We start from the raw sequence: 20337 nt of genomic DNA, 5'->3' as shown, positions 1-20337 counted from the left end.
TATTTATTTATTTATTTATTGTAGGGTATTCAGTTAGAATTTTTATTTTCTTATACATTTATTTTTTATTGGTGTTTAATTTGCCAACATATAGAATAACACCCAGTGCTCATCCCATCAAGTGCCCCCTCAGTGCCCGTCACCCAGTTATTTGTTTTTAAAGTCTATTTTGGTCGAAATCAAAGTACATGCTCATGAGTAAAAATCAAGTAGAAGGATTTGTAATAAAAAATCAATGGCCTTTGCCACACACTTCCCTGCCCCTAGTCCTACTTTTCAGAGACAACTGTCTTTGTTTATAGTTTAACTATTTTGTTTATGGTATTATCACACAATATTTCCTCCATGACTCTGAATAATAACTTATCAAATGTGGACATTTTGTACTTCCTCTGTGTAAGGATTACCTCACAGTATTTTCTTTGTTCCCCTCTATTTTTGATGGTTACATTGTCATACTGAGTTCTTCCATCAGCTCTTGATAGCATCTCCTGAACCCCTGACTGCCTGAAGATAGGATGTCATGATCCTAGCCATTCCTACATTTCCCCATCCCTCTCCCACCTCATTTCTCTCCGCTTTATCTACTGATATCTACTTTTACATTGCCGCGGTTCGTAACTTTTAACATTCTATTTTGTACTATATTTAATTTTCTGTATTTTTACCTGTAGTTGGAGTCTGAAAATGGAAAACAATAAACTGCCTACCTGACTTTGGCTTCATTCCCCGCCCCCCTCCTTTGGAGAGCCCAGTGGTGTGGGAATATTTTTTTTTTTCTTTTTTTTTTTCTCCTAATTTCACCAGTGGACTATTTGAAAGAGAATATTCCTAGGAAGGTCAGATGGATTCTTCTTGTCTTAAGCTCCATTTATTACTCAGAATTAAGCTATGTTTTTACCCTTGCTTCTATTTTCACCTTGACTTTTTTTTTTTTCACCTTGACTTTCTTGTGCAGTTTTTTTCTTCCTGCTGTGTTGGGATTTTGACCCACTACTCTGCATTCCCTTAATAATCAAATCCTTGGGCAGCCTGGGTGGCTCAGTGGTTTAGCGCCATCTTCAGCCCAAGGTGTGATCCTGGAGACCGGGGATCGAGTCCCACGTCAGGCTCCCTGCTTGGAGCCTGCTTCTCCCTCTGCCTGTGTCACTGCCCCCCCCCCCCCCCGCCCGTCTCTCATGAATAAATAAATAAAATATTAAAAAAAAAATACTCTAAAAAAAAAAAGAATCAAATCCTTTTAACTTTAAGCTTTTTTGAGAAAGGCCATTCTGTTAGGTGAAATTTCTATCTTAGTTATGAAATTTAGATTCTGGACATGTCTGGGAATATAAATTTGAGCCTCTTGGTTTTCCTGTCCTTGCTCTAGACTGTAGACAGTCTTGCTCTGAGACTTTCCTTTAGGCAGTTCTTGCAGTTTTTCTTTTGATATGATAATGCTATTGATTAGTCTAGTGTTTTCCTTTACATTTAGTTATACTTTGATTAGATTTCCTGCCCTGCGCTTCCTACTTTGATTTTTAAAATACTATACACTTAATCTTATCCATTATGTGTGGATTAGATTAAATCGAACTCTGTTGGACATGTTCTCCAAATTCCAATAGCTTCCTAATAATAATTCCAATAGGAATTATTGACTGCAGCTACTAGGGTGCTGGGAGGCAGGCGAATCTGTTTCTCTGCCCTCTTCATTACCTTCCAGTGCCGCCCTTACTGGCCTGGAATGGGTAGAGCAGGAGCTGCTTGTACCAAACTGCCCCTCTTCAACCCATGGTAGTTTATATAATAAAGAAGAATCTTTTTTTTTTTTAATTTTATTTATTTATTCATGAGAGACACAGAGAGAAGGCAGAGGCACAGGCAGAGGGAGAAGCAGACTCCATGCAGGGAGCCAGATGCGGGACTTGATCCGAGACTCCAGGATCATGCCCTGGGCCAAAGGCAGACACTTAACAACCCCTGAGCCACCCAGGCGACCCAAGAAGAATCTTTAGATAAAAGTGCATGTTGCACCCATGATGAACCAGGCTAAGAAAGAGACTTTACTAAACTTATGAACTGCTATGTTATTGTTTTGAAGAATGAATTTCTTGGAGTGTTGACTAATCTGCTGAACACCACTGGCTCCAGGCATACCTTTTCATTTGCATGTGGCATTTAGGTTGCTTTCACCTTGTTTCTCACATCTGTTCAGAGGAATCACTCACTGTTGGGCCCATCTGCTGGTTCTCCATTATGCGCACTATCATGAAGTTATACTAGAGTTGTAGGTGCTCTACAGTCTCCTTATTTTACGTCTAGGAGAACAGTATCTTGGTTGCTGGAGTTAATATAATAAAGGAAGGACTTTTTTGGATGCCTGGCTCAAAACCTTTTGCACACAATTAAGAAAACCATATTCTTAGAGCTGGTTGTCTAATTTAAAGATGAAGAAATTGAGGCCCAGTCCTTGCAAGACTAGTCAGGTAATGAGTCAAGAAGGACCGTAAAGACCTGGGAATTCAGGCATCATCGTCATCATTAATATTGAGTTTTTATGTGCTAGGCATTGTGTTTCTCACTCTATCTGGATGATCTCATTTAATCCTCATATCCTTTGAGCACAGGTATTATCATTTTCTTTTTGCTTAAAGACAAATGTTGAAATTGAGGCTTAGAGGTTAAGTAATTTGTCCCAGGCATCCTGGATATATGATCATAGTCTGTGCTGTTTTTATTATTTTTTTTAAAGATTTTATTTTTATTTATTCATAGACACAGAGAGAGAGGCAGAGACACAGGCAGAGGAAGAAGCAGGCTCCATGCAGGGAGCCCGATGTGGAACTCGATCCCAGGTCCCCAGGATCACACCCCAGGCTGCAGGCGGCACCTAACTGCTGCACACTGGGGCTGCCCTGTGCTGTTTTTAAAATTGTTACTATCTAATATGTTTTCAGTTATTAGCAGTTTCTATCAGTTTTGTTGTCCACAGAATCTGACTGCTCATGGATGAAAACGAAAATGCTTTACTAGAAATGAGTGGGTGGGTGGTTATGATAATCTCTAGCAGTATCTGGATGCCAGTCATATTTGGCTCTAAAAAAACTGTTTTATGTGTTATTTTATGAAATCATTGGAAATATCATTTACAAGTATCCCACTCTAGCTCAAAGAAGTCTGAAATACCTTTGCCTTTGCTTTTTACAGAGTGCTGAATAAAAGTGGTTTAGAGAGGCTGAAGGGTGGGATGGGAGAGAAGTAGAAAGAGATGAGGCCCTGGGCACAAGTGACAAGCCTGTGAAACAGACATCCCTATTGATGTCTGCCACAAACCGCATTCTGCAGGAAAGAATGGAAATCCATTACACCAAGTGCATAGCCGACAAATCCCTTTGAAAAGCAGTAAGATACTATCTAATCCCAAATCATTTAAAAACAATTTTGAAGTATCCAGAATTTTAAAATGCCCTAAGTAATTTGTCTCTTACACTAGAAGAACAGTGAAATGGATGGGAAAACAGTAATTTCATGCTGTTTTACTCTCGTATATTATGTTTAATTGTGCAACTTAAATACTCTGTTAAAATTGCATTTTAGATATGTACAAATCTGGAGAGTAGGATATAGTCCCTTGAATATTCTGAAACATATCAAACATAATATGGAAGAAACTTTACCAGATAACTTTCTTTAAAAAAAAAAAAAGAAAAACTTATTTTCATATAATTTTAGACTTTTAGAAAAGTTGCAAAAATAGTATAAGAACTCTAATTACTTACATTTCCCAAATGTTAATGTTTTACTGTGTTTTCTTTATTTTTTCCTCTTTTAAATAATACTATCTTACCATGTACATCTTCCAAAGCTCCATTTGAAGAAGCCATCACTTGGTTTGGATGGAAGAAACCATCCATTTGAAGGTATTATGCCACGCAGAGATACAGGGCTGGGGAGATAACCTCAAGCAGAAGAGAAAGTGTGGAAAAGAGGGGGCGGTCAAATGATAGATGAGTGATTTCCTAATCTTTTTGGATTTGGGGCATCATGTGGTTGTTTTATTTTGTAATTAAGGTGAATTTAATTTTGAAATACAGAATACTCCTAGAGATAACTGAATAGTCCCAAAGTTAAGAATTGGAGTTAGAAGCATGAGTTACGATATGTACAGTGGTGTGACAGTAACAAGAGGTAATTAAAAGAGGGAAAAAAATTGAAAATAGCACAAGAATATAAAACAGAAATCCAGAGCATCCAAAGGTGAAAATATAGTCATCTACACAGAACCAGTCACCTGAAGAAAAAAGCATAACAGGATAGGGCTTAAAGCATTCGTCTTTGGGGTGGTTGGGGGCGGGATGGGGGTAGGGATCCAGGAAGGAAAAAAAAAGAAAGCAATCACTTAGAGAAACCAAGGATTTTTAAAGTTTGCAAAGAAGGAAAAGGAGAGTTTTACAATACAGTAGAATAAAAATGAGAGAACTTTGCATGAATAGATAATTATGTGCTTTTTATTTGGAGCCATAAGGGTTATATCTATATGGCTGCCCCCCCCCCCCTTTTTTATTAGTTAACTCTAGATATGCAGTGCTGTATTCTGCTGCATGCTGGTTGAATTCCAAACTTGGCATGGGGGGGTGAGTTATACATGTAGAGATTGTTAGTGCACCAGTTGAACACTCAGCTTGTCAGTATGCATCAAAATTTAAAATATACTCTTGACTGAGAAATTTTACCTTTAAGAATTTATCAAAACATTTAAAAATTTTATTTTCAGTATAGTTAACATATAGCGTTATATTAGTTTCACATATACAATATAGTGATTCAACAATTCTGTACATTACTCAGTGACTCTTAATAATCCCCTTCGTGGGATTCCCCCCCAACTTCCCCACCACCATCTGTTTGTTCTCTATAGTTGAATCTGTTTCTTGGTTTGTCTTTGTTTTTTCATTTATTCGTTTTGTTTCTTAAATTCCACATATGAGTGAAATCATATGATATTTGTCTGTCTCTGAATTATTTCAGAGTATTGTACTCTGTTTTGTTTAAATCAAATAATATGCAACGTTTTTAAAAAGTTAATAAGTGGGGGATCCCTGGGTGGCTCAGTGGTTGAGTATCTGCCTTCAGCCCAGGGCGTGATCCTTGAGCCCCGGGATCGAGTCCCACGTCGGGCTCCCTGCCTGGAGCCTGCTTCTCCCTCTGCCTGTGTCTCTGCCTTTCTCTCTGTGTCTCTCATGAATAAATAAAATCTTTAAAAAATAAAAATAAAAAATAAAAAGTTAATAAGGGCTAGATTTATTATTCTGCTCAATGATAGTCATTTATTCTTTGCACAATAGTTACACTGGCGTCAAGGATGATTTTTTTAATAGTAGAAAAATATACATATTATTTATTTGAGAGAGAGCACATGAAAGAGAACACAAGTGGTGGGGGGCAGAGAGGGAGGAAGAAGCAGACACCCCACTGAGCAGGGAGCTCCTTGCAGGGCTTGATCCCAGGACCCTGGGGATCATGATCTGAGCTGAAGGCAGACACTTAACTGACTGAGCCACCCAGGCGCCCCAGTTGATTGATTGGTTGATTTGAGAGAGAGAGAGAACATGCATGTGAGCAGGGGGAGTAGTAGAGAGGGAGAGAAGCCGACTCCCTGGTGAGCGTGGGGCCTGATGGGGTTTGGATTCCAAGACCCTGAGATCATGACCTAAGCTGAAATTAAGAGTTAGACACCCAGGGCACCTGGGTGACTCAGCTGGTTGTTCCATGCTCAGTGGGGAGTCTGCTTGTCCTTCTACCTTTCCCTTTCCCTTGCCTCTGCCCCCTGCTCCCCACTCATGCTTTTTCTTTCTCTCTCAAATTATAAATTATTTTTTTTTAAAAAGTCAAATTCCCAACCAACTGAGCCACCAAAGTACCCCTTAACCATTTCTTTCTTTCTTTTTTCTTTTTTTTAAGATTTATTTATTAGAGAGAGAGAGTGTGTGAGAGCATGAACAGGGGGGAGGGACAGAGGAAAAGGGAGAAGCAAACTCCTGGGTGAGGAAGGAGCCCAGTGTGAGGCTCGATCCCAGATCCTGGAATCATGACTGGAGCTGAAGGCAGACGCTTAACCGACTAAGCCACCCAGGTGCCCCAACCCTTAATCATTTCTAAGTGTACAGTTAAGTAGTGTTAAGTGCATTCATATCGTTGTATAATCTCCAGAACTCTTTTTATCTTGCAAAACTGAAGCTCTATACCTGTGAGGCAATTCCTGTTTCCCTTCCCCTCTCAGCTCTTTGCAGCCAACCTTGTACTGTCTGTCTCTACGAAATTGACTACTTTAGAGACCTCATATAAGTGGAATTACATAGTATTTGTCCTTTTTGACTGACTTATTTCCCTTAGCCAGAGTATCCTCAATGTTCATCCATGCCATACCATGTGTCAAAATTTCTTTTTTGTCTTTTTTTTTTTTTTTAATTTTCTTTGAGGTATAATTGACAAATTGAGGGGAAGGTATAATTTTCCCATATACCCTCCCTGTCCCCACACTGGCATGGCCTTCCTGAGTATCAGCATCCGACGTGTTAGAGTGGTACATTTGTTACAATGGTTGGGTCTATATTGACATATCATTATCATCCTATAATTCACATATGGTTGACTCTTTGTGTTGTACATTCTATGGGTTTGGACAAATATTAAATGACATATTTTCTACTATTATAGTATCATACACAGTAGTTCACTGCCCTGCAAAATTTGTGTTCCCCCTAATCCCTGGCAACCACTAATTCTTTTCTATCTGCATAGTTTTGCCTTTGCCAGAACTTTTTTTTTAATAATAAATTTATTTTTTATTGGTGTTCAATTTTCCAACATACAGAACAACACCCAGTGCTCATCCCGTCAAGTGCCCCCCTCAGTGCCCGTCACCCATTCACCCCCGCCCCCCGCCCTCCTCCCCTTCCACCACCCCTAGTTCGTTTCCCAGAGTTAGGAGTCTTTATGTTCTGTCTCCCTTTCTGATATTTCCTACCCATTTCTTCTCCCTTCCCTTCTATTCCCTTTCACTATTATTTATATTCCCCAAATAAATGAGACCATATAATGTTTGTCCTTCTCCGATTGACTTATTTCACTCAGCATAATACCCGTAATACCCATAATTCACCACGTTGAAACAAATGGTGGGTATTTGTCATTTCTAATGGCTGAGTAATATTCCATTGTATACATAGACCACATCTTCTTTATCCATTCATCTTTCAATGGACACCGAGGCTCCTTCCACAGTTTGGCTATTGTGGACATTGCTGCTAGAAACATCGGGGTGCAGGTGTCCCGGCGTTTCATTTCATCTGTATCTTTGGGGTAAATCCCCAGCAATGCAATTGCTGTGTCGTAGGACAGGTCTATTTTTAACTCTTTGAGGAACCTCCACACAGTTTTCCAGAGTGGCTGCACCAGTTCCCATTCCCACCAACAGTGCAAGAGGGTTCCCCTTTCTCCACATCCTCTCCAACATTTGTTGTTTCCTGCCTTGTTAATTTTCCCCATTCTCACTGGTGTGAGGTGGTATCTCATTGTGGTTTTGATTTGTATTTCCCTGATGGCAAGTGATGCAGAGCATTTTCTCATGTGCTTGTTGGCCATGTCTATGTCTTCCTCTGTGAGATTGCTGTTCATGTCTTTTGCCCATTTCATGATTGGATTGTTTGTTTCTTTGGTGTTGAGTTGAGTTCCAAGTTCTTTATAGATCTTGGAAACTAGCCCTTTATCTGATACATCATTTGCAAATATCTTCTCCCATTCTGTAGATTGTCTTTTAGTTTTGTTGACTGTATCCTTTGCTGTGCAAAAAGCTTCTTATCTTGATGAAGTCCAGAACTTCATATAGTTGCAGTCATAAAATATGTAGCCTTTTCAGGCTTCTTTTATTTAGCTATTCATTTAAGATTCATCCATGCCTTTTAATAGCTCGCTAGCTCATTTCTTTGTAGTGCTAAATAGTGTTCCATTTTTTGGATGTTCCATAGTTTATCCATTCACCTATTAAAGGATACTTTGGTCACTTCAAGTTTTAGCAGTTATGAATAGGCTGTAAATATTTCTGTAAAGATTTTGTAGTAGATAAAAGTTTTTAACTTCTTTGGTAAATACCAAGAAGCACAATTGCTGGGTTGTGTGATAAGAGTGTGTTTAGTTTTGTAATAAATTGCCAAACGTCTTCCAAAGTGGCTGTACTGTTTTGCATTCCTACCATTAATAAATGAGAATTCCTGTTGCTTCACATCCTCACCAGCATTTTGTGGTGGTGGTGTTTTGGATTTTAGCCATTCTCATAGATGTGTAGTATTATCTTGTTTTAATTTGCAATCCGGTAACGACATGATTGAACATCTTTTCACATGCTTATATGCCGTATCTATAACTTTTTGGTGAGGTGTTTTTTCAGGTTGTTTGCCATTTTTAAATCAGGTTGTTCATATTCTATTGCATATTGTGGAAAACAGCTTTATCAGCTGACTTTTTACAAATATTTTCTCCCAATCTGTGCCTTGTCTTCTCATTATCTTCATAGAGAGTATCTTTTTTCTTTTTTTTTTTTGATTTATTTATTTAGGGATCCCTGGGTGGCGCAGCGGTTTGGCACCTGCCTTTGGCCCAGGGCGCGATCATGGAGACCCGGGATCGAATCCCATGTCGGGCTCCCGGTGCATGGAGCCTGCTTCTCCCTCTGCCTGTGTCTCTGCCTCTCTCTCTCACTGTGTGCCTATCATAAATAAATTTTAAAAAAATTTAAAGATTTATTTATTTATTCATGAGACACACGGGGAGAGAGAGAGAGAGAGGCAGAGACACAGGCAGAGGGAGAAGCAGGATCCATGCTGGGAGCCCAACGTGGGATTGAATCCCGGGTCTCCAGGATCAGGCCCTGGGGTGAAGGCGGCGCTAAACCGCTGAGCCACCCAGGCTGCCCAATTTTTTGGGGTTTTTTTTGATTTCTTGTGTAGACAATTATGTCCTCTTGAATAAACACAGGGTTTTCTTCCCTTCCCAATCAGTATACCTTTTATTTCTTTTTCTTCCCTTACTGGACTATCTATAGGACTTCCAGTACAGTGTTGAAAAGGAGTGGTGAGAGGGAATATCCTTACCTTATTCCTAATTTTAGTGAGAAAGCTTTTAGCTTCTTGGCATTAAATATGATACTAGCTGTAGATTTTTTATATATATAAAAAAATATATATTTTTACTCTCTCTTTGAGAGAATGAGCATGTAGAGGAGAGGCAGAGGGAGAGAATCTCACACAGATTCCTCATTGAGCACAGAGCCTGCCACAATGCTCAACTCTGAGATCACAACCTGAACCAAAACCCAAGAGTTGGTTACTTAACTGACTGAGCCACCTGGGTACCCCAATTTGAAAATCGGTAAGGGAAGTTCTTGTCTTCTTATTTTTTTTTTTTTTAAGATTTTATTTATTTGAGAGAGAGCATAAGCAGGGGAAGTGGCAGAGGGAGAGGCAAAAGCTGAGCAGGGAGTCGATGTGGGGCTTGATCCCAGGATCATGACCTGAGTTGAAGGCAGAAACTTAACTGACTGAGCCACCCAGATACCCCTGTATTCCTTCTTTTTAGAGGCTGAATACTATTCTTTTGTATATATATCTACATATTTTATGTACCCATTTATCCATCAGTGGTTAGTTGTGATACTTCTACATTTCTGGCTATTTTAAATGATTCTGCTATGAACATGGGTGTATAAATAGCCCTTTGAGACCCTGCTTTCAGTTCTTCTAGGTATAATTGCTGGAAGATAATTAATTATTGGATCATAGGGTATTCTTTTCAGTTTATCAAGGACCACTATGCAAAATTTTATAAACAAAAATATTCACCACACTGATGTTTATAAAAGCAAAATGTGGGAAGCAGCCTTGGCACGTATCAGTAGGTGATTGGTTGCGTAATTATGGCACATCCATACAATGAAGTATACTGCAGCTGTTTAGAAAGGTCTGTATGTTTTGACGCATCAAAATGTTTAGATAGATTGTAATATGAAAACAAATTATAAAAGAGTATGTGTAATATGAACCTTTTTTTAAATGAAGATTTTGTTTATTTGAGAGCGAGAGCATGAGCAGAGGGGAGGGACAGAGGGAGAGAGAGAAGCAGACTCCCCACCGAGCAGGTTGTCCAACACGTGGGACTCAGTCCCAGGACCCTGAGATCATGACCAGGGCCAAAGGCAGATGCTTAATCAACTGAACCACCCATGTGCTCCACATATGAACTTGTTTTTATTTAAAATCATATCTATGTATGTATGCTTCAAAAAATTCTTGTAAGGTTAACACATTTCCGTAGATTGAGGGGGATGAGGGAATAGATTATAAGTGCAGTAGAAGAGGAGACTTTTATCTTACCACTTTACAAGTTACTGCATCATATCAGGATTTACAAGAAGCACAGTTTTATATGCAGAAAAACCAATTTAAGTGATTGTAGTTTTGGAAAAAATAAAGCTTAACTTCCATTTGTCTGTGAAGTACAAAGAAAATGTTAAGTATTTCTTTTACTTACTAATTTTTTTATTTCTATAATGGCAAATGCAAGTCACTGGGATCTTTAAAATATCTTTTTATTGTTACATGTAATATCAAGAGTATTTACTCTTATGTGGCCTGACATATAAAATTAGCACAGTGAATTTCTACCAAAATGATTTTACATAAGGAAAATGTTCTACCATTTCTAGGTGATGTTTGAATGGTGCTTTCCATTTCCTATGACTTGGTGTGGTGAGGTATGTAGTAAAATTGCAGGCTTCCTCAGCTCTTGCGGAAAATATTGCTTAGTTTAAGCATTGTGTTACATTACACATTGAATTCTGTTCTTTGCCATTTCTTCTGACAGTAGATCTTCATGGAGGAACACGGAGTGACCCAAACTGAACACATGGCTACCATAGAAGCCCATGCAGTTGCCCAACAAGTACAGCAGGTCCATGTGGCCACCTATACTGAGCACAGTATGCTGAGTGCTGATGAAGACTCACCTTCTTCTCCTGAGGACACATCTTATGATGATTCAGACATACTCAACTCCACAGCGGCTGATGAGGTAACAGCCCATCTAGCTGCTGCAGGTAATGTTGTTTGGAACAGAAGCTCTTCGGTTTTTTGCTTAATTTTTGGTATTGTGCATATCTGAAAGGGCCTCGGATGTAGGCATTGTCATGTATATCTTCATATCACATTTTCACAGTTTTTAAAGCCTTTCATCTACAGCTTATGCTTGTATTCTACTGAGACTTAAGATGTCACATACTATTAATGTGACACATACTAATTAATCACATACTATTAATGATTAGACTTTGGTTTTGTGTTTTCATCCATTCCAACAACCTTTTGACTTTTAACTAAAGCATTTAGTCCATTTACATTAAACATAACCATTGGTATGTTTAGGTTTAAATTTATCATGCTTGCTATATATTTTCTCTTCATCCCACTTTGTGTTTACTTTTCCTTTGTGTTTTGGAGGGACCGAAAAGTTTAAATTTTTTTTCTTGTTAGTTTGAAAATTATACACACTTTTATTATTATTGGTACCCCTAGAAACTATAGTGCATCCTTAACTTATTTAGAAGTCTTCTGTAGTTGATACTTCTGTCCTTTTTAGGGACAGTGCAAGTCTCTTCAAACCCTTGAATTTTATTACCGCCCCTCCTGACCTATATGCTATTATTCTGTGTATTAATTCTTTGTATATTTTAAGCTATACAAGACATTATTTTTGTTTCATACATAGTGTTCATTTTTTCCTTTATATCCAACTTGACTTCTGAGAGTTTTTCTTTTATCTAAAGATAACATTTAGTATTTTCTTCAGCATGGAAGTCTCAGTTTTTGTTGGAGAATGTTTTTTATTTAACCTTCAGTCTCAAAGAATGTTCTCATCAGGTATAGAATTTTAGGTCGACACTTATTTTTTTCCCCTCGTATTGAAGATACTATTTCTGCTGTCCTCTGGTTTCCATCCTTGCTTTTGGAATGCAGCTATTTCATTTTAACAGGTGCTCCTTTGCAGGTTATCTCCCACATAGGTCCCTCCTCCAACTCTTCTTAAGATTTTCTCTGTCTTGGGGGATCCCTGGATGGCTCAGCGGTTCAGTGCCTGCCTTTGGCCCAGGGCGTGGTCTTGGAGTCCCAGGATCGAGTCCCGCATTCGGCTCCCTGCATGGAATCTGCCTCTCTCTCTCTGTGTCTCTCATGAATAGATAAATAAAAAAAAATCTTAAAAAAAAAAAAAAAAAAGATTTTCTCTGTCTTTAGTTTTTTTGTTTATTTTTCTGTCTTCGGTTTTTGTGATATATTTGGCTTTGGACTTCTTATTTATTCTATTTAGGATTCTTTGAACATCTTGAATCTGTGGATGATGTCGTTCATCAATTCTGAAACGTCTTAGTCACAAGATTTTTTTTTTTTTTTTAAAGATTTTATTTATTTGAGAGAGAGAGAAAGCATGGTTGGAAAGAGGGGCAAAGGGAGAGGGTGAAGCAGACTTCCCGCAGAGCAGGGAGTCCAACGTAGGGCTCAATCCTAGGACCCTGGGATCATGACCTGAGCCAAAGGCAGGCGTTTAACCAGCTGAGCCACTCAGGTGCCTCTTAGTCACTACATTTTGCTTCAGTTTTGCTTCTGCTCCATTCCATCTCTCCCTTCTGTGACTCCAGTTAAATATATTAGTTTTCCTCATTGAGTCTTCACCAAATCCTTTATGTCTCTTACCCTCTATTCTGTATCACCATTATTTTGTCTCTTTATGCTTTACTCTATATAATTTCTTCAGACTGTCTTCTAGTTTATTAATTTTTCTCATCAGCTGTGTCTGAAGTGCTTTTAAATCTGTCTACTGAGGCAGTAATTTTAGTAATAGTTAATAGTTTTTTGTTTTAGAATTTCTAATATTTTTTCCTCCCAAATTTGTATTATTATAACTTTGAAATAGAAAAAAAAAGTTTTTTAATCTCCATGAGTGAAGTAAGCATAATGATTTTACAATAAATTTGGTACTCTACTCTCTGAAGTGCCTCTGGCTCTTTTTCTGTTGTATGTTGTTGATGTTTCTTACTTACATTGCTTTTTCTCTTCATGTATTGGTTATGTTTAAATGAGTGCTAGATGGTGCATTTAGAAATTTTTTTAGAAATAATTTGGGGTCTAGAATGAAATTATTGTCCTCTAGAGAGGATTTTTGTTTGCTTCTGCCAGATGCCTGAGGACACTAGCAATCCTGGATTATCTTAATCCAATTTAAGGTTTGAGATTTTCTGGGCCACTAAATGACTTAAAGCTGGGCTATAGTTTGTGCCATTCTCTTTGCTATTTACATTGTACATTTAACATTATGTAGAAGACTCTATGTAAACGATGCCTGGAAGGGTTTAATATTGTATAAGGAAAACTGATCTTAGAAGATATTTAGGAGAAAATTGGACAGTAAATCAGTGATTAGGAATGGCCACAATATTTCATCTTTTTTTAGAATGTGCTATATTTAAGGAGAAAACAAATGAAAAATGAAAAACAGCCGTATTATTCTCCGTTATTATCCACTGTGTATTTCTGGAATTGTGAATTTAAAATAAGGCTCAGTGGCAGAACACAGATGAGATGTTTGTGAAATATATTTTTGAAGTATTTATACTTCCCAGAAGAGGGCATCCTAACATAATGAATGCAGGTCAACTTCTTTCCTGGGAAGGAAGATGCTTTTGAGCCACAGTTTTGCTATTACGGCACTGCATTGTCATGATGTTAAAATTAGGAAAGGACTTTTATCTAACATTTTCATGTGACAGGTGTGGAAACTGAGGGCCAGGTGGTAGAAATTATCTACCATTTAATCATTCAGCAATTATTGAGGAATCGCTGTATACTCCATGTCACTATATGTAGATACAATAAACAAGACAGGCAAGAGCTTGCTCCTAAAGGAGCTTACAGACCAGTGGTGAGGAGAAAGGTACAAATAATAAAGGTACAGAATAATTTCAGAAAGCACTGAATACTCTAGAAGAAATAACGAAACAAGGTGAATGGAGAGGGAAGGGAAGGGAATTGCTGCTTTTTCTAATCCTATTCTCTTTCCTCCCCTGAGTTAACCAGTATTCTAAATTTATCATTCTCATGTACTTCTTTTATTACTGTTGTGTATGTCTGTTTCAATAAACGATACTTAGCATTGTTTGCCATGTTTTAAGTTTTATATAAATGATAGCACTCTAATCCTTTCTTTTTTTTTTCTAATCCTTTCTATAACATTGTTTATCTCATTCAGTAATATTTTTCTGAGATTCATTCATATTGATAATGTGGCAGTATGTTTTTATTTTAATTGTTACTTGGTATTCTATTCATTATCTGAATATGACATATATTGGTATAATACTTAGGCTGTTTGTAAGTTTCTGCTATTAATAATAGCTGCAAATGAAAATTATTTTGTTTTCTTATGCAAATTGTGGGAAAACCCATGCATTGTTTTTCAAACTTTGACAGCTCCCATAGTGATATGTTTTACATTGTGGTCTGGAATAAGTGAGTGTACATATAACTGTAATAACAATTTCTCATGGAGTATTACTTACATGTCCGCCATGATACACCCACTGATATGTTCTGGTATCTTTTACTTTATTCCATTTTGTTAAAAAACAAAAACTACTCATGAACCACCAAAGAACAGAAACCTGCAGTTTAAAAACACTGCTGAAGGATATACCCAGGAGGAGAATGAGAGGGCAAAGATGGGCACGTTTTCAACTTTACTAAATATTCCAAATGCCCTTCCAGATCACTATATTAATTTACATCCCAACAAGCAGCATGCTAAAGTGCCGGTTGCTTCCAGTCCGTACCATATTTGGACTTGTTTTTTGTTTTTTGTTTTTGCTAGTCTAATGAGTATGAAATAGTATCTCATTGTTGGTTTAATTTGCTCATCTCTGAGCGAGCAATTCCGGCCAGTGCAGAAGATGAGATAGAGCACCATTTCAGATCTTTATTGACTATTTGCTTTTCTTCTTTTGCATATTTCCTCTTTGTGCCTTTGTCCAATCGGGTTGTGTCGTTTTTCCCAATTACTTTGTAAGAGTTACTGATAATGTTTTTCAATACTATTCTTTTCTCGATAGTATGCATTGCATTTATTATCTTCTCCCAATTTGTTGACCACTCCTTCCCCCAATTTTTTATTATTTCTTTTTGTCTATAAAGGTTTTAATTTATATTATTGTGAAATTTATCAGTCTTTTACCTTTACTGTTAATCCTTTTGGAGTCTTACTTAAGGAACTCTTACCCTTGAGTGTATAAATACTCTACAACAGTTTATTTTAGAAGTTATAAAATTTTTTGTTCTTGTTGTTTTAATTTAGCTCTTTAATTCACCTGGAATAATACATTTCTGTATATGATATAGAGATCTAGTTTCATTATTTTTCCATACAGTCATTTGTCCCAGTACCATATTTTTAATAGTTCATCCTTTTCCCACTCTGTCTTCTGACATAAGAAGGTGTTTGTGTTCAGTTGCATTGGTTTGTCTATCCTTCAGCCTGTTCCATACTCTTAATGACTATAGCTTTATAGTAACTACTGATGTTTGATAGGATGAGTTCACCTTTTAAAATTCTTCACAATAATTCTAGCTAATCTTGGCCTTTTGTACTTCCATTTAAGTTTTAGGATCAGTTTCTCAAGTTCTAGAAAAACCCATGCCAGGATTTTAATTTGAATTGTATTGAATTTATAAATTAATTAAGCATCATTATTCATAATAGCTAAAACTGGAAATTACCTTGATGTCTATCAATAGGATAATGGATAAACAATGATTTATTTATACTCTGGAATATTACTCATCAATAAAAAGGAACAAACTACTAATATATAATAATATGGATAAATCTCAGAAACATTATTCTAAGTGAAAAAAACCTTACACAAAAGAGTATATATCATATGATTCCATTTATTTGGAGTTCTAGAATAGACAACTAAAATAGGGTGAAAAAATTCAGAATTTTGGGTACTTTATTGTAGTGGTGATATTATTATATATCTTGATAGGAGATTGGTTATCATAAGTGTCTGCATTTTCAAAATTTATGGTACACTTAAAATTGAATGTACACTTAAGATTTTGTACATTGCATTATATGTAAATTTTACCTCAAAAGAAAAACTTGTAAAGAAATACTGAACTCTAGGTAATGATATTTTTACTGAATATTTAGGGGAGTCATACTGCAGTTTACATGAATCAGAATAAGAAAAATGATATGGCTTGATGAATGGATAGAAAGATGGAGTGCATGGCTGGCTCATTAGAGCACGTGACTCTTGATCTTGGGGTTGTGAGTTCAAGCCCCACATTAGCTATAGAGATTATTTAAAAATCTAAAAAAATCTTAAAGAATTAAAGAAAAGAAAGATGGATAGGTGCATATAGTAAAATGTTAATGGTAGAGTGGTAGATATGAATATTCACTAAAAAATTCTTTTAACTTTGTTCTGTATTTGAAAGTTTCAGTAATAAAATGTTGGACTCCTACAACTCCATAGAGCACAAATAAGCTAATTAAAAAATGGACAAAGGACTTGAGTAGACATCTCTCTAAAGAAGACGTACAAATGGCCAAGAGGTTCATGAAAAAGATGTTCACATTATTTTTTTTCCCCCTCCCTCGATGTTCACATTATTAATCATCAGGGAGATGCAAATCAAAACCACAGTGAGATGCTGCCTCACACTGTTAGAATAGCTCTTATAAAAAAAAAAATAGATAAATATCAGCAAAGAATGTAGGGAAATTGGAACCCTTGTATGCTGTTGGTGGGAATATAAAATGGTGCAGCCTCTATGGAAAACAGTATAAAGATTCCTTAAAAAGTTAAATAGAACTATCCTATGATCCAGCAATTCTATCTCTGGATATTTAATCAAAAAAATTGAAATCAGGATCTCATAGAGTATTCACATTCCCATGTTCATTATTCATAATAGCCAAGATGTGGAAGCAGTTCAAATGTCCACTGACCGATGAATGGATAAAGAAAATGTGGTGTAGATATAAAATGGAATATTATCCAGCCTTTAAAAAGAAGGAAATCCTACCATATACAACAACATGGATGAACTTTGAGGACATTATGCTAAGTGAAATAAGTCATTTACAGAGGACATATACTGCATGATTCCACTTATATGAGGTACCTAGTCAAACTTAGAGAAATAGGAGTAGAATGGTAGTTGCCAGGGACAGGGGTGTGAAAATGAGAGTTGCTCTTATGCAAGATGAATAAGTTCTAGAAATCTGGTATATAACATTGTGCCTATTTAACTGTATTGTACACTTAAAAAAATTAATATGTCAGATCTCATTAAGTGTTCTTATCACAATTAAAAAAATAAAATCCTAGAAAAAATGCATCAGTAAGATTTTTTATGGAAAGGAGAGGAAAATTATTAATTTATTTTTTTACTTGCTCTGGGGCTCTTTAGTGGAGTTTATTTAAGTCAGACTGATTATACTACCAAAAATACATGTAGAGAGATTTGTCTGGATTTTCAAGAAGGCTTATTTTAATTGAGCCCCTTAGACCATATATAACATATATAAATGTGAGTAAACTTAATTTTCATGTAAGCCTTTTACAGGGTTTACAGATAAGGATAAAAGTGGGTCATCTGCTTAAAAAGGAAAAAAAAAAAAGGAATGTCCTTGATACGTTGAGATTCCATGAATCAGAGACACCAATAATTCCTCTCTTTTAGTGATTAGCTTCAGGGCAAGCCAGACCAACTTTTATTAATATTTTTTCCTCAGAGTGGGATAGTTTTCATCTTTTTCCTGCCAGCATGCTTTTATCAGTTTAACTTTGTGGTCAACAATGCCATTTTAGGCACAATTCTCAGATATATAAGAAAAAAATTTCCCATTAAGGTAATATTCTTCCAGATAGTCTTCTTATGTGTGGTAGTATTACTATTTGAGTTCCAAGTATGAGTGATTATCTCTGACTTCCTTAACTTGGCACTGTCCACTTGGCAGTGTCTTGGGGTAATGGAAAGAGGGGCACAGGGTTGGAAGTGAAATTTGAAATCTGTGATTATTTTCTTTTGGCAAGCTCTTCCTCTCAATGCTGCAGTTTAATCTAGCACCTCTGAAAATATTGCCTTCGCAGTATGGGCATGCTGGCAAAACAAAACAAAACAAAACATAACGTTATATCAAATTTAGCTAGTGTATGGTGGGGAGGTGTTTAAGTCAATCACTTTTTAAGATTCATTGTAAGTTTTATTGGTAAATGAAAATATGATTCGTGGTGAACAATAGCAAAGTATGTTGATAATATCAGAAACATTTTATTTAATGAGAACATATTAGGAAATAAATGCTACCTTTTTTGTACCTTTATTTTCTGTCTTATACAGCTAGCAGGCTTTGCCTGATCTCAGCACATGCGTTATTATTTTAGGTCCTGTGGGAATGGCTGCTGCTGCTGCTGTGGCAACAGGAAAGAAGCGGAAACGGCCTCATGTGTTTGAGTCTAATCCATCTATCCGGAAGAGACAGCAAACACGCCTTCTTCGGTGAGGGCTACCTTCTCCATATTGTTGCTGTTCCTCCAGTGCTTCGTGATGTGAATGAGAGTTAGAACATACATTACTAAGTACACCAAGGATGCCAAGTTAGAGTCCTTGATGGCAGAATTAGACTTGAAAGTACTCCTATGGAATTAAATAAATGAAACTAGAAATGATGAACAAATGTAGAATATCACATCATTTCATTCAGAGAAAGTTTTTATGCCTGCTCTGTGCCAGACATTGCTGTAGGCCTCGGGAATATAACCATGAACAAAACAAATTCCCTTAAAGAACTTATATTCTAGTGAAGGAAAAAAGAAAGTAAACACATATGTAATGTATCAAATGAAGATAAGTACTATGGAAGAAAAGAAAATAGAGTGAGGGGGAAAAAAAGGTCTGGAGGAGGATACAGTAGTTTCTCTTTTTTTATAGAGATGGTCTGGGAAGTCCTCTTTTTTTTTTTTTTTAAGGCTCTTTTTTTTTTTTAAAGGTTTTATTTATTTATTCATGAGAGAGACACACACAGAGAGAGGCAGAGACACAGGCAGAGAGAGAAGCAGGCTCCATGCAGGGAGCCCAACATGGAATTCGATCCCAGGTCTCCAGGATCACGCCCTGGGCTGAAGGCAAGCGCTAAACCGCTGAGCCACCTGGGGATCCCCTGGGAAGTCCTCTTTGATAGGCAACCTTTGAATGGAGACCTAAAGTAAGTAAAGGGACATTGTTGATGTCTAGGGGAAGAGCTTTTCAGGCAGAGAGAAGAGCAAGAGCAGTTTCTGAAGTGGGATAGAACGTGATAGTCATATTTGAGGAACAGCCAGGGAGAGAATGACAGGAGATAGCATCAGAGCAGTAGTAGAAAGCCACATTTTGGAGTCGTTGGTCCACTATAAGGGTTTTGACTCTTGTTCTGAATAAGATGGAAAGTCAGTTGAAGGCTTTTGACCAAAGCAGTGATATGGTCTGATTTATGTTTTCAAAGAAACTGCCAGGGTACTGTTTTAAGAATCAAATTTGGGTATACAAGAATGGAAGCAGGGAGAGCAATTAGGAGATGATTGTAGTAATCCAGGCCAGAAACTATAGTGTTTAAAACCAACATAGCAAAGATAGTAAGAGATGGTCAGGTCCTGGATGTATTTCAAAAGTTACCCTTAACATAAGTAATTGATGGATTGGATGTGGGGTATGAGAACAAAAACAGGAGTAACGGGTGACCTCAAGATTTTTGGTCTGATTACTGGAAGTATTGAGATGATACTTATTGGAAGAAGGACAGGTATAGAAACGAGTGAGGGTAGAGCATAATCAGGAATTTTGTTTTGGACAGATTAGGCTTGTGATACCTCTTACCTATTAAGTGGAGAAACAGAATAAGCAATTGATATATAAGTCTGAAATTCAAAGGAGAGATCTTGCTGAAAGTGTCTAAGTCTTAGATCTTGTCTAAGACTATGAGACTAGAAGAGGTCACCTAGGGAGTGAGTGCCACCTGAGGCCTGATGTACTCTACCCTTTAGAGGTTGGAGAGATCAAAGCAATGAGCAAAGGAGTCCAAGAAGCTATCAGTGAATCAGGAGGAAAATCAAGAGAGCAATATCCTAGAAACCAAGTACAAAAGTGCTTTAAGAAGGAGGGCATGTGATTTGTCAAATACTGCTGGCAGGTTGAACAAGATGCACATTGA

The 20337-nt window shown here is 37.0% G+C and overlaps 1 protein-coding gene across 7 annotated transcripts in view; it reads left to right on the top strand.

Annotated features, from left to right (window-relative positions):
- Positions 1 to 20337, top strand: part of NRF1 (nuclear respiratory factor 1) — a 135937-nt gene that overhangs the window by 40001 nt on the left and 75599 nt on the right. For 4 of the 7 annotated variants that reach the window (XM_038556541.1, XM_038556543.1, XM_038556537.1 and 1 more), the window contains 2 exons: positions 10903 to 11131; positions 18536 to 18650. In XM_038556541.1, coding sequence (XP_038412469.1) covers positions 10909 to 11131; positions 18536 to 18650 — 338 coding nt within the window. In that variant the 5' untranslated portion in view covers positions 10903 to 10908. Of the gene's footprint in view, positions 1 to 10741; positions 10790 to 10899; positions 11132 to 18535; positions 18651 to 20337 lie in introns of those variants that run through there. The other 3 variants (XM_038556538.1, XM_038556539.1, XM_038556540.1) reach the window with 2 other exon arrangements.

The sequence above is a fragment of the Canis lupus genome, chromosome 14 (assembly GCF_011100685.1).
Source record: "Canis lupus familiaris isolate Mischka breed German Shepherd chromosome 14, alternate assembly UU_Cfam_GSD_1.0, whole genome shotgun sequence".
In the NCBI taxonomy this organism is placed as follows: Eukaryota; Metazoa; Chordata; class Mammalia; order Carnivora; family Canidae; genus Canis; species Canis lupus.
This window is presented reverse-complemented; position numbering and strand designations above follow the sequence as displayed.